The sequence below is a fragment of the Sceloporus undulatus genome, chromosome 5 (genome assembly GCF_019175285.1).
Source record: "Sceloporus undulatus isolate JIND9_A2432 ecotype Alabama chromosome 5, SceUnd_v1.1, whole genome shotgun sequence".
NCBI classification, from domain to species: domain Eukaryota; kingdom Metazoa; phylum Chordata; class Lepidosauria; order Squamata; family Phrynosomatidae; genus Sceloporus; species Sceloporus undulatus.
The window spans coordinates 2,888,312-2,901,633 of record NC_056526.1 but is presented as its reverse complement, the minus strand read 5'-3'; the positions used below and the strand labels follow the sequence as shown (position 1 = coordinate 2,901,633).

General features: G+C 45.7%; 1 protein-coding gene across 2 annotated transcripts; it reads right to left on the bottom strand.

Annotated features, from left to right (window-relative positions):
- Positions 1–548: 548 nt before the first annotated feature.
- LOC121931335 (interferon-induced protein with tetratricopeptide repeats 5-like) lies at positions 549–9,068 on the bottom strand. 2 transcript variants are annotated; one of them, XM_042468983.1, is made up of 2 exons: positions 9,060–9,068; positions 549–2,552 (listed from the first exon to the last, which is right to left on the bottom strand). In XM_042468983.1, the coding sequence occupies exons 1-2, from the start codon at positions 9,062–9,064 to the stop codon at positions 1,220–1,222; spliced, it is 1,338 nt and encodes a 445-aa protein (XP_042324917.1). In that variant the 5' UTR covers positions 9,065–9,068; the 3' UTR covers positions 549–1,219. The 2 variants fall into 2 exon arrangements, with proteins under 2 accessions (XP_042324917.1, XP_042324916.1); XM_042468982.1 differs by lacking the exon at positions 9,060–9,068 and adding an exon at positions 8,215–8,341.
- Between the last annotated feature and the right edge of the window lie 4,254 nt (positions 9,069–13,322).

The window sequence follows — 13,322 nt, the reverse complement described above, 5'->3', positions numbered from 1 at the left end:
TGGAGTTGTCTAGAAAGGTTGAACAAAGCACATTCTCTTCCTTGTTGGGACCTCAGCCGCCTTGCACCGGTTTGGAGTGAGAGTGGTGTGAAATCAGTGCAAGTGGTCCATTTAGACATAAGAGCATCCCATTGTGCCACCTCTAGCGCCACTAGTGGCTCCCTCTGAGGTCACAAGGAGGTGCCCATCCATGCGATCCATGCTGGATGCCTCATTTGTGACCTCAGAATGAGTGATTTGTGCAAGAGGCTGAGGGACAGTAGGCCAAGTGTGCAAAAAGCTGCTTTGCATTGCTCCAAAGGGCCCAGGTAATAGGACAGCCAGAATACTCTGGGAGCAGCCCATGTAAATGAATGGGAACTCCTCCAGAGTAGTACCATGCTCCTGTGCAGCACCCCTTTGTGTCTGAGGTTTCTTGGGCATTTCCTGCTGGATTATTCTTTTTGCAAGGTACTTCTCTGCAGAATGCAAAACACCTTTGTACACCTGTCTGATGATCTGTAAGCCACCCTGAATACCCCTTTTCAGAGAAAAAGAAAGACAGGATATAAATGAATACACAGTAGTTTATTAGTATTATAATATTAGTAACAGCAAAGGTTTGCAGCAGCAGCAGCACAACAACAGCAATAACACAATACAATTAACATGCAACTCTTCTAAGTTAGTGCTTCCAGGAAAAACTTACCACCGCCAAGTTTTATTTTGGAGGAAGTAACTCCAGAGTAACCGGCGTTTTGCATGCAATAGCTCCTGGTGGTCTAACCTTTTCCAGGGGTTCACAGATTATAGGCAGGGGGTTCCTACAAAGACAAAGATGGACGGTTCAGAACCACCAAGAAACAGCAAAGCGTGGGGAAATTTGGGACTGCAGTCCCCAGAATCCCCTAGCCAAGGTGGAAACTGGCCATGCTAGGCTGGGGTGCTGTGGGGGTTGTAGTCCAAAAAAGCTACCCTTTCCCAAATTCTGGAAAGCAATGTGATCATCACTTGCTGATCTGCTGATTTGACAGTATGCTTGCTGCAGGGGGAAAAAAGCTCTGCTGGGTTGAGCACAAAGAAGGTGTGGGAAGAGGCTGCTGAAGGAAAAAGAAGAAAGCACAGGAACAATGTCCTCTTTAAGTACTGTAGTTGCCTGGAAAGATTGAACAAAGCACATCCTTGTGGGGAGCACAGATTTCCTTGTGATGGTGGTGGAAACCCTTTATCTTCTGGACCTCTACTGTTCACGCCTCGCAGCTCCCCTCTCGTCTCTTCGATCCTCAAATCCCAACCTTCGAAGCAAGCTGTACACAACCTCAGCATGATCCATTTCCATGTTTTCTCGGAATCTCCTTGCCAGGACCTTCAGACTTTCCACTAGCTGACTTCGCTCCAGAGGATGGTCACCATGGACTTGGTAGCAGGCCTGGTACATCTCCAGCGCTCCCTGCCTCTCTCCTTTCCTGTGGAGCAAGAAGTCTCCCCGGTGAAGGTAGAGGGCCTGCTGGCATCGCTTGCTGAGTTTGAGCATGTCCTCCAGCAGGTTCTGATGAATCTCTTCCTCATAAACCTCCAAGGACCTTTCTCCGTACATTTTGGCCAACTTCAGCTGGGAAAACACAGACTCAGGATCTGTTTCCAGAGACCGTTTGAAGCTCTCAATAGCCAATGCAATGGTTTCCTCTCTATCTCCTGGGGACCCTCTCTCCATGAGTTCCATGTAGTAGACACCAAGGTCATAGTGCAGGAGGTGGTAGTTGGGGTCCAGGGCTATGGCCTTCTTCAGTATGTCAATGGCTTGTGGGAGGGACTGGGGCCTGTAGACCTTGGAGGCATTTCTCAGGACTTCTGGGTTGAGGCTGTTCTCAATCACCTCTTCTACCAAGCGGTTGGATTGCTCCTGGTCTGTTCTCTCAAGCACACGAGACAAATATACTTTGGCTTCATAGTTTTGCGGCTGGTGATGACAGACCTCTTCCAACAATCCCTGGGCCTCATGCTGAAGATGTCTTGGAGAATGAGTCCAGGAGGCAAAGATGGAGAATGCCAGACCTGCCTTGTATTCCTTGTTGGACTCGTCTTTCCTCAAGGCCATTCGGAAACACTCGGTGGCTTCTGGTCCATTCCGGAAACCGCTTGCCAGTAGGGACCACCCTTTTTGGGCCTGGACTCCGGGGATCTCCACAGAGTAAGGCTCAGGGCTGGCAAGAGCCTGACAAATCTCACGGATACGGCCCAGGTAGAGCTCCACCTCCTCGTAGTTGGTCAAGTGATAATAAATCCAGGCGTAGTTCCCATAAATCACCAGGGCCTGGCAGGAGAAGTTGGTGGGATGATCCTGTTTCAGAACCTCCTCTGCTCTTTGGAGGCTTCCCAGAGCTTCATGGTAGTCCCCTCGGAGGTGGTGCAGGTAGGCCTTCATGGCTAGGTAGGTGCCACGATTATGGTAAAATGTGTGTTCCAGGTGCAGATCCAACTTCTTCAGGGTGTGCTGGAAATTGTGCTTGACCTCAAGGTTCCAGGTGAAATGACACTGCAGGCGCTGAAGCTTCTCCTTCAATGGCTGGTTGCTGCCAAGGGAAGAGAGGATGGTGGAAAAGGAGAGAGTAAGAAGCACAAATGAATGGATGAATGAATGACTTATTGAATTAGCCTACAGACTAGTTCAAATTGTCACAAATTTATCATAAAAAACCATTAAAATTGAAAGAACAGAGGGCCACACTGTGCAAATTAAATATAATCCCTTTCTTGCTCCACATTTTCCCTTGAAGCAGAGACACAGAATGATTAGAGTCACTCAAAAAGAAAGAAAGGTCTTTCCCCACTCAGGCCAGTGGCTCAGGCTGGATTAGAAAGGGGCCCTGATAATGTTCCCTATAGCTTGAATAGAGAGGGCACTTGAGTACATAATGTGATAGGTCCTCTATTACTCGGGCACCACGTCTACACAGGAAATGGAACTCCTTTAAATATTCCCTGGAGGAGCATTGAGAGGCACATAGAATGGGAGGCACTCATCTCAACACAGCAATTCAGAATGGCCTAAAGAACATCAGAGGTTGTGGTTGCTCCAGTGGTACACATTAAATACTCTATTACTCTTTCCCAATCCTCTAGATATTCATTTGTTTCTTCGTGTTGGATGGTTCTAGTTAGCTAATCCATTTCTATTATTTCATAAAGCTCTCTCTCCCATTCTTCAATTTCAGAAACTTTGTCATTTTCCCACCAGTTAGCTAATACCATTCTAGCTGCAGTTATCATGTGAAACAATATTCTTCCATATTTTTGGTTGCTAATTTTCATCTACTATATTTACTAGAAATCTTTCTGGTTTATATGCTGTATTTGTCTGTAATATCTTATCAGTTGTAGTCCTTATCTGACAAATTATTTGGTCTTATTATGGGACCACCATATGTGGTCAAGGACAAGGTATTCCCCCTCGACAAGCTTGTCAAGTCGTGTCTGACTGTAGGAGGCAGTGCTTCTCTCTGTTTCTAAGTCCTGTGGCCAGCGTGACTGCACCGAACGCTGTTTCTTTCCCACTGAGAAGTGGCACCTATCTACCTACTTGCATTTGCATGTTCTCAAACTGCCAAGTTGGCAGAAGCTGGGACTAGTGATGGGAGCTCTCAGCCCATCATGCAGCACCCAGGTCTCAAACTGCCAAGCTGCTGATCTGTTCCTTTTTCTTGGCGACACTTCCAACGCCGGTTATTACTGTCTGGAGTTGAGTACCACCTGTCAAATATTTTGCCACTGGTCTTGGCGCTGTACATGACCGTGCTGAGCTTGGCCTCTGCCACCAGGAAGATCAGCTTTGCAGTCCTAGTTAGCCTCACGGCCAGACGTTAACTAGCTCTTCAGTGGCATGAAAAATACTGTTTTATAATTATTATATATTTGATTATATGTCAGTTGCTGCTTCCACAGCACTGCATTTTACTTGCATAATTTAATAGCAATAACAATAGCAACAACAACAACAATAATGAGATTTATTTATATTCCCCACCTCTCCCTGGGGATCGAGGCAGGATTGCAGCATAAAAATTGACAAAACATTGTTTGTAATTATTGTATAGTTAACTTCTTATTATCCTTAGTTTGTATGCCTTTGGCAGGATTGAATGTTTGAACTGGTTGTTTCCTTGAAGGGCCATACAAATTTATGGCCCTATACAAATAAACAATGATGATGATGATGATGATAACAGCAACAACAATAAAGGAATTACTGTGTTCAATACTTTTTGCACTCTCTTGGCAGTTTGAGGCTGGGGTTTATACGATCTGAAGAGAAACCAGAGTATATTCTGGTTTCTCTTCAATCATATAAATCTTTTGCCTTTTACTAAAGTCTGAGGCTGGGAACAGACTGGGGAGTGAACCTCCCTCTGATGCTAACCTGCCTGCACCCTTCGTATAACAGAGGTCTTGACACCCATGTATTCGACTATCCACAGCATGAAATACCCCCTCCCCCAATCTGAAAAGCAAACCTTGATTTTGCCATTTCGTATAAGTAGGGTTGCCATAACTCGGCTGCAACTGGGATTGTCCCGGTTTTGGCGGCCCTGGGCCCCTCCCGTCCCAGGTGTTGCCAAAAACCCACGGCCCGCGGGGCCTCGCTGCCTCCTCCTCCTCCACCGCACATGGCTGCTTGGAGGAGGTGGAGGAAGAGGAGGGCCACGTGGTGGAGGAGGCGAAGGTGGAGGCGGCACCTCCTGCGCACCACCCTCTCTGCCTCCCCACGTGGCCGTGCCACCTTCCCCCGCCTTCTTGCGTGGCCTGTGGTGGAGGGGGCAGAGGAGGAGGAGGTGGGTGGCGCGGTTATGCGCAGGAGGCGGGGAGGGTGATGCGCCCATGCACAGGAGGTGCCACCTTCCCCCACATCCCCGCGCGGGTGTGCCACCCACCTCCTCCTCCTCCGCCCCCTCCGCCCTAGGCCGCACGGTGAATGGAGGAGGGGGAGAAGAAGGAGGAGGAGTAGAAGGAGGAGGGGGGAGGAGAAGGAGGAGGAGGAAGTGGTGAGTGAGTGGCCAGAGGCCTCAAGGTGTTTTTATTTTTTGGGGGGTGCTTTTAATGCTAACAAGTCTCCCTTGTTTTGACAGTGATAATGTGATGATGATATGAGTCAGCTTGAGAGTCATGCAGGGACTGTTTCAGAAGCTGAGAGAGTATGACTTTCCAAAGTGCCTTTTCTCTGTGTTTTTGGTTCTTTAATGGTGATATTGATATCAACAAGCCTCTGAGGCATGGCCAATGTAACTTGCTGTGATTTTTACAAGCTCATGCGCAGTGAAGAAAAAGCAAAGTCCCTTGACCAAGTACACACTTCTGAGAAGTACACTTGGTGCAAGAACTGTGAAACCACCTTGACATGTTCAATATGCATAGCCATGTTAAACCATGCTAAGTGTTAAACCCAAGGGGTTTGGTTATGGAATAAGCCTCTGAAATATGCAAGAGGCCATGTTAAGTAAAGCCATGTGAAGTGCCCAAATGTGTGTCATGTGTGTTCTGGAATGGAGGTTGGGGGTGTTTGGCCAGAAAGGGAAGTACATTTCTGCCATCTGTCTAGAAATAATGCCAAAATGTCCTCCATTTTGATCATGCCTAAGAAACATGCATTTATATTAACATTCTTGAAAAATCATCAAATTTTTCGCATGTCCTCCATTTTTAAAAAAAAATGTGTCCTACATTTGGAAATATTGTCCTACATTTGTCCCAGTTTGTAGGTCCTGACTTATGGCAACCCTACGTATAAGGGGCACCATTTTACTACCCCACTGGATATAATGGAAGTTAAGCAACCATGTATCTTGGTATCCACAGGGAGCCCTGGAACCAAACCCCAGCGGATACCGAGGGCCCACTGTACAGTTGCCTCTCCATAGCCACAGATTTTTTTTATCCATGGATTCAAGCATCGACAGCTTGAAAACATTTTTTAAATGTTAAAAATATATACATTCTAAAAAGCAAACCTTGACTTTGCCATTATAAGGGAAACCAATGGTTTTACTACACCGTTGTACTTAATGGGACGTGAGCATCCACAGATTTTAGTATCCACGGTGAATCCTGGTTGCAAACCCCAGCAGATACCAAAAGTGCTTCAAAGGAGTGTTGCTCTTCTCTCTTTTCTTCTTGAGTGGACCCCAAATGTTTTCTTGCACCCTTCTTAAGCAACTATTGCCCCCCCAGGGGTCCTGGCCCACCATTTGAGAACCCCTGTGCTTTAAAGATGCCTTTTGCATGTTGATTTTCCAGACTAACACAACTGTCTCTTTGAATGCTAGAACTTGCCGAAAAATGTCCCACTTAACAATGCCACCTCCCAATGTCACCTTTTCAAGCTTTGGCAGAGGCACCCATCATCAGCATCTTCAGAAAAGGAACTGAAGAGCAACATAGAACTGGAGAGTTGGAAGGGACCTCAAAGGCCTCCTAATCCAACCCTCTTCTGCCATGCAAGAAGACACAAGTCAAGCACTCCTGAGAGAAAGATGCCACCTGACCTCTGTTTAAAGGCCCCCAAAGAAGGAGAGATGCAGTTCTTTCCCCAGAGAAGCTTCCCAAGTTTATCTTTCTCTCCCTGGGCTAAGAAGGGATTGGCAGCTCCAGACTCTCAGCATTTAGTGTAGTCCTACGCATCAATGCAAAAACAGGCTAACTAGTCAACCAGACAAAAATAACTGGTTTTAAAAACTGGTTTTGTTGTTGTTGTTAAAATAAAAACTGCCCCTCAACCTTAGTTAAAATCACTCCTGTAAGGAAAAAAAAATGGGGGGGGGGGGAGGAGGAGGGCAAACAAACTGTTAAGTTGAACTACAGCAAGTTATCATAGTAGGCTATGTACAAACATAGTATGATAAATGCCTAAAAACAACCATGATATATCTAAAGGCAAATTACAAACACATGATAGTCAAGGAAATAAACTCCAGGATGTCTGATTATTAATTGCAAAACAAATTATACTCCGGAATGCTTTAAATGAACTAGAAATAAAAACTTTTCTAGAACATGACCACATAGCCCCAAAAGCCCACAAAAACTATAGAATACAAATGTCATCATCCAGAAGCAATAAAGATGCACATCTTATCACATGCTTCATGAATCCAGGGAACCAGAAAAATAGTGCTAGACAGCGTCACAATTGTGGATAATGTTTCTTTAAGTACTTCTATGGCATTTCTATTTGTTTATTTGAAATTCATTTAAAGCATGTTGGAATATAGTTGTTTGCAAGGAACAACAAGAGAGTCTTCCGTTTCTTGTGCTTTGTGATTGTGGTGAATATTGAGCATTTGTAGCTTACAAGCGGCTTGGTTGTCGGACTCTGGCCGACTGGGCTTCAAATCCTGCTCAGAGATGGAAACCCAATGCAAGTCACACACTCTCAGCCCCAGGAAACTCCACTACCACAAGAAAAATAAATTCTCCTTTAGATAGATCCTGGTTGTTTCCATAGTACTTCTTTTACCATCTTTTAACCCTTTTGTCTGATGAAGAAGCCAATGAGGCTTCCAAAGCTTGCAATATCTATTTTATTTGATAAAGGCCTCACTGTTTTGTAGATTTTGAATGTTACTGTACTAGTCCAGTATGATACTATTTTAATATAGTTTAACTTAATGTTTCCCTAGCCCCCCCATTCCTTCTTTTCTTTTACTTTTTAAAGTGGCTTCTGTGGCTTATCATCTATATTGACCATAAAATCCTTTCTCCTCTTTTGCAAATGGGGTTCTCGCCTCCTTGGATCTATGCCCAAAAGATTTGCCCCGAGAGTCCATATTTTGCAAAATTGCAAGACATCTCCTTTCCACCTGCAACATGTCTTTTGTTTATCTATTTAGGCATTTGTTTGGCCCTATAAAGGTTATCCCTGTTTTGTGGATTTTGGATGTCACTACAGTATACTACTTCAGTATGATACTTTACTATAGTTAGTATAACTTAATAGCTTAAGTAGTCCCCCTTGCCCTCCTGCTGTTTTGCATTTTTAGTGGGTTCTGGGACTTACCAAGTTGGCCATAAAACCACTCCTATTTATTTTGCAGAGGTCCTCAGAGCTGTGCCTGAAAGCTTTGCCCTGAGAGTCCCATCATGTTTTACACAATTGCAATGCACTTGCTTTCCACCTGCAATTCCTGACCCCCTCCTTGCCTCCCTTGCAAACCAGGTTGAAAGAAGGCTGGAATGAAATCTCACCTCATTTTGGGATTCTTCCAAAGCCTCTCTTCTTCTCTCCCTCCTTGGCCTGAAACGAGGGAAAGAAACTACTGACTGGTTTCCTCTCTTGCTTGCCTCCTTCTTTCCAGGCAGCAGTTGCTTTTGCAAAGGCTCCAGGAAGAACCACCCTGAGCATCTCTGCCCCTGCGCTTGCCTTTTTATACCTCTCTAAAAACCATCTCCTAAGTTTTGCTTTCCATTTCCCAGAGTGGAAATGATGAGCATAGCTGCTGGAGTGCTTCCCTCTCCCAGGAGGGCAAAAGTCTCCCTCTTCTTTGGACTACAGCTTCCAGAATCCCCCAGCTAGCAAAGGGAGTTGTAGTCCAACAAGAAAGAAAGGGGAACTTTCCCAAGCACTGCTTGGCACCATCCCTATTTGAAGAAGAATAACACTAACAACAACAACAATACTGTCTATACTCGACTATAGGTTGACCTCATGTATAAGTCGAGGGCAGGTTTTGGGCCTAAAATCATGGATTTTGGTATGAGCCGTGGATAAGTCAAGGGTAAAACTTAACTGTGTCAGAAAGGACATAAAGGATGAAGAAAGGAAAATGATACTAAACATCTTTAAAATTGTGATAGGCACAACTGTTTGTGCTCCCCTTAAAGGCTGGCTGGATGAGAGAGTATTGGGACTGGTGCTCCAAGAAGAGATTACGCTCTTACCTTTCTCCAGGCCATGGTTCTCTTTTGGGTAAGAGTTAAAGGGCAGTACTTACGTTGATTTGTGGATAGGTCGACCCAGGTTTTTGGGGTCAGTGTTTTTACTACAATTTCTAGACTTATACATGAGTAGATACAGTAACAACCACCACCACCTCATTTTGGGATTCATTTTGGAATTATAAATCATTTGGAGATGATATTAATATTAATAATAATAATAATAATTATTATTATTATTATTATTATTTATTTCTCACCTCTCCCCATGGATCATAGTAGGGAACAACAAACAAACATCATCAGTTAAAACTAGGGTTGCCATAACCCTCCGGGGGGTGGGACTTTCCCGGGTTTGGACTGGTCTGCACGGTCCCGTACTGGTTGGGCCTTTGTCCTGGGTTTGCCCCCACCCCTGGGCTTTCTTAGGGCACCACTGTGGCGGTGCCTTTGGCCGCTCTTACGGCTTCTCTTGCGGCTGCTGCTGCCTTCACCAGTGCGGCTGTTGCTGTGGCCTGCTGGGGCCGCTCCTCTGGCCTCGCTGAGGCCTGGGGGGTGGCTCCAAGGTCGGGGCTCCGGCCCTAGGCTCCTCCGGCCTCACTGAGGCCTGGGATATTAACATTTTTTGAAAAATCACATCACTGAAAGTCCATCAACTTAAAAGGACAAATAAAATGTATGCATATTAGAACAATCCAAAATGATCTCTTGCGGGGGATGACCCAAGATATTTTGCTGCCTGAGGCAAAGGGCAAGATGGCAAAGGAATATGAGCTGACAAGGGGAGTACTGTGGATTGGGCCAAACTACTGGGGCAAGGAAGGCAAACAACTTGTTGTCTTGCTCCCTGTCCCTCTGGGCTGGTCCTCCAGGGAGGAGAGGCAGTTATTCTTCCAGTGCAACCTGTTATTAAGGCATCTTTTGGGAGAGGAACTTTCCATCTTGTGCAAAAGAAGCAGTGCTTCGGCCACTTCTGAGAACGCCTTCCCCAAATTCCGGAACCCTAATAATTATTTATAGAGCAGTTTCTAATCGTTCCTTTTGGGCAAGATAATGGAGAGGGCAGGTGCCTCCCAACTCCAGGTAGTCTTGGATGATCCAAGTGTAGGATACTAAACATGGGCAGGAAAAATGAAACACCGAGGACCAGGATGGGGGGCACCTGGCTTGACAACAGGGCATGGCTCTTTCATCAGGCAAAGGGGTTAAAATGAGCAGAAGGAGGAGGGCCTCACCTGTATGAAGACCCTTACAGACCATCTGAACCAGGGGTAGGCAACCTGCAGCCCGGTGAGGCCTTGGGACTGGCCCCAGCCTGGTCCTGCCGCCGATTGCCGCCAGGGCCTTTGGGGGGCAATTGTCTATAGAAGCCTCAGAAACATGCATTTATATTAACATTATTTTAAAAATCAGCAAATTTTTTCACGTGTCCTCCAGTTTTTTAAAAAAAGTGTCTTCCATTTGAAAATTTAGTCCTACATTTGTCCTGGTTTATTTATATATTTAATTTTTTTAAAAAATTATTTAATTATTTATTTTTGGGCTTCGGCCCCCCAGTTGTCTGAGGGACAGCAACCTGGCCCTCGGCTCAAAAAGGTTGCCTATCCCTGATCTGAACCGACAATAACAACCATAACGGAAAAGATCTTGTTGACCAAATGCAGGGCTAGGACTAACATTGTCATTTTTTTCTTTCTTGCTCCTATATGATTTTGCCTGATGAAGAATCCACTGGAGCTGCCAAAGCTTGCACATCCATTTGGGATGAGCCAATAAAAGTATCACTGGCCCAGTACAGATTAGTGATGATGCTGGCATCCATACGGACTAGGGTTCCAGAGCATGCGGTTGCTGCATGCTCCAGAGCCCTAAAATTGGTGCCAACATGCCGCTTTCCGCCCGTCTGTAACGGGCCACTGTTTTGTGGATTTTGGATGATCCTGTACTTTACCAAATGGAATGTTGCTTACTTCTCCTCTGGATTGTTGCTGCAGCATTCGTACGGCCACAACAATGATCCGCCCCAAAATGGAGCTCCGAAATGGCGCTCCTTCCGGTAATGCTGCCAAACCGCCATTAGCACCCTCTGGCGCATCTATGACGCAAGCGCATCGTGATGACGTGCGGACACTGTGCTGCACTTGCATCATCATGGTGGCCCCCCATGTGGACTGGAGGCTGCCATGATGCTGGCATCCACCTCAAAATCTAACGCCCCCATGCTGCCCTCTCCCTGGCACTTCAAGCACGTCTGTTTAGCTCCATACTGGGCGACTGTTTTTAATATGAAGTCAAAGGCTCTCATGGCCAGCATCCATAGTTTTTTGTGGGGCTTTTGGGCTATGTGGCCATATTATAGAAGAGTTTATTCCTGACATTTTGCCAGTTTCTGTGGCTGGCATCTTCAGAGAAAAATAAAATCTTTGTTTTACTTTGACTTCTATTGTTTTCTTACCAAATTTTCACTTTTAACCACATGAAACTATAGAAGCATAGAATTGTAGAGTTGGAAGAGACCACAAGGGCCATCCAGTCCAACCCCATCCTGCCATGCAGGAAATCACAATCAAAGCTACACAAACTATGTATGTGTGAAGATCTTTAGCTTGTGGATTTATAATTTTGCTAGCTGTTTATCTCTACTACTACCATTACATTCTGTGACATATGGCAATTACCATTTAGGAGTGACACTAGTACAAAAAACCTGACTAAGGATTCTGGATGGTGTGGTATGGGAAGAGGAGGTCAGTGTGACACCATGGATAGATTTTCTGGATGTGGATTTTCCATCTGGTGTATTTAACCCATACAGGTCAACATAGCACCAAGTTAAAGAGAAACAGAAGAGTTCATGCTAGTTTTGTTGAATGTTCAGCTGCTGGCCAATTCTTGGAGTAAAGGGGTGCCACCAGTGTGGGGCAGTCCTAAAACATTGCTCCACATGGCTTGGTCACTGCAAAGCAAAGACAATATTGGTCTGCTTCTGGGAGTCCTCTGGGGATATGAGAAGAGACAGAGTGCCACCCCAAAGGATCAAGAATACAATATCTTTACAGCAGAGTCAACATAAGCAAACATGCCCAGGTAGGAATTGGGGCCACAGTTCAGGAAAGTTCAGGCTATGAAGCCTGGCTAAAAATCAGCACAAAAACAGTGTAGCAGCACTATGGCTTTTATCACATGTGGGGAAAATTGGGGGTTTAAACAGACATTTTCCTGGGAAAGTCGAGCGGCATCGCGATTAGTGGGGACCTCTTCCAGGAATAACCAGGGAATAACCAGCAACAAATAATTCATGGGATTTCCCTGTCAATAATTTGTTGCTAGTTATGCCTTGGTTATTGCTGGGGTAAATCCTCCTTAATTGCAAAGTCATGTGAAAATCTTTGCCACGATCGTGCAGGAAAATGATTGTTTCAACTCCCAGTTTTCCCTGTGTGATAAAGTCTTATATCAGTTCAAGCAACACAGCAGCAACAGCAGCAGTATTACAGCAGGGGGTAAAGAGGTACAAAGTGCAAACTGGCTTCCAAGGCTGAATCTGCACTGCAGAATTAAGGCAGTTTGACACCACTTTAACTGCTATGGTTCTATGCTGTGGAATCCTGTAGTGTGATGGAGAACCAGAGCTCTCTGAGAGAGAAGGCTAAATAGCTCACCAAACTACAAATCCCACCATTCCACAACACTGAGCCAGGGCAGTTAAAATGGTGTCAAGCTGCATTCATTCTGGTGTGCAGATTCAGCCCAAGAGGCACAAAGAGAAGAAGTGCATGTATGGCCGGTTTTTAAAGGACAAGTCTCATGATCCTCTATATGTATTGATGGCACGAGCATCCTTTCCAATCATATTGAAAGCTTACTACTATCTTGTGTGTGTGTGTTGTTTGCCTTCAACCTTATGCCAACCTTAAGGCCAACCTATGACGGGGTTTTCATGGCATGTTTCTTCCAAGGGGGTTTGCCATTGCCTTCCTCTGAAGCAATTCCCAATGGGACTCAGTGAGTTTCATGACTGAGCAGGAATCAAAACCTGGTTGATTATGGCGGGTTATAGACCGCCACTTGGGACGTCCGCAGGACGTCCCATTTTAAAAAAGGGGTGTCTCTTCTAGACGCCCCTGGCTCTAGTACGGACTCTGTCCGTACAATATGGCGCCGGCCATTCCACACGGCCAGCGTCATCTTTACGTATCGGACGCTGTGCGTCTGAATGTGTTGCGGTGCTAATGACGTCGCGAGTGCGCCAGCAGCGCCTCACGACGTCATTAGGGCGCTGCAAAAAGAAGCTCCATTTTGGAGCTTCTTTTTTGCTCCGCAAGGGAGCCGCGTGGTGTGGCTGCGACGGCTCTCTTACAGAGCAAACGGCGGCGGCGGCAGACCGCCTCAAAGCGGCGGTCTATAACCCGCCCCCA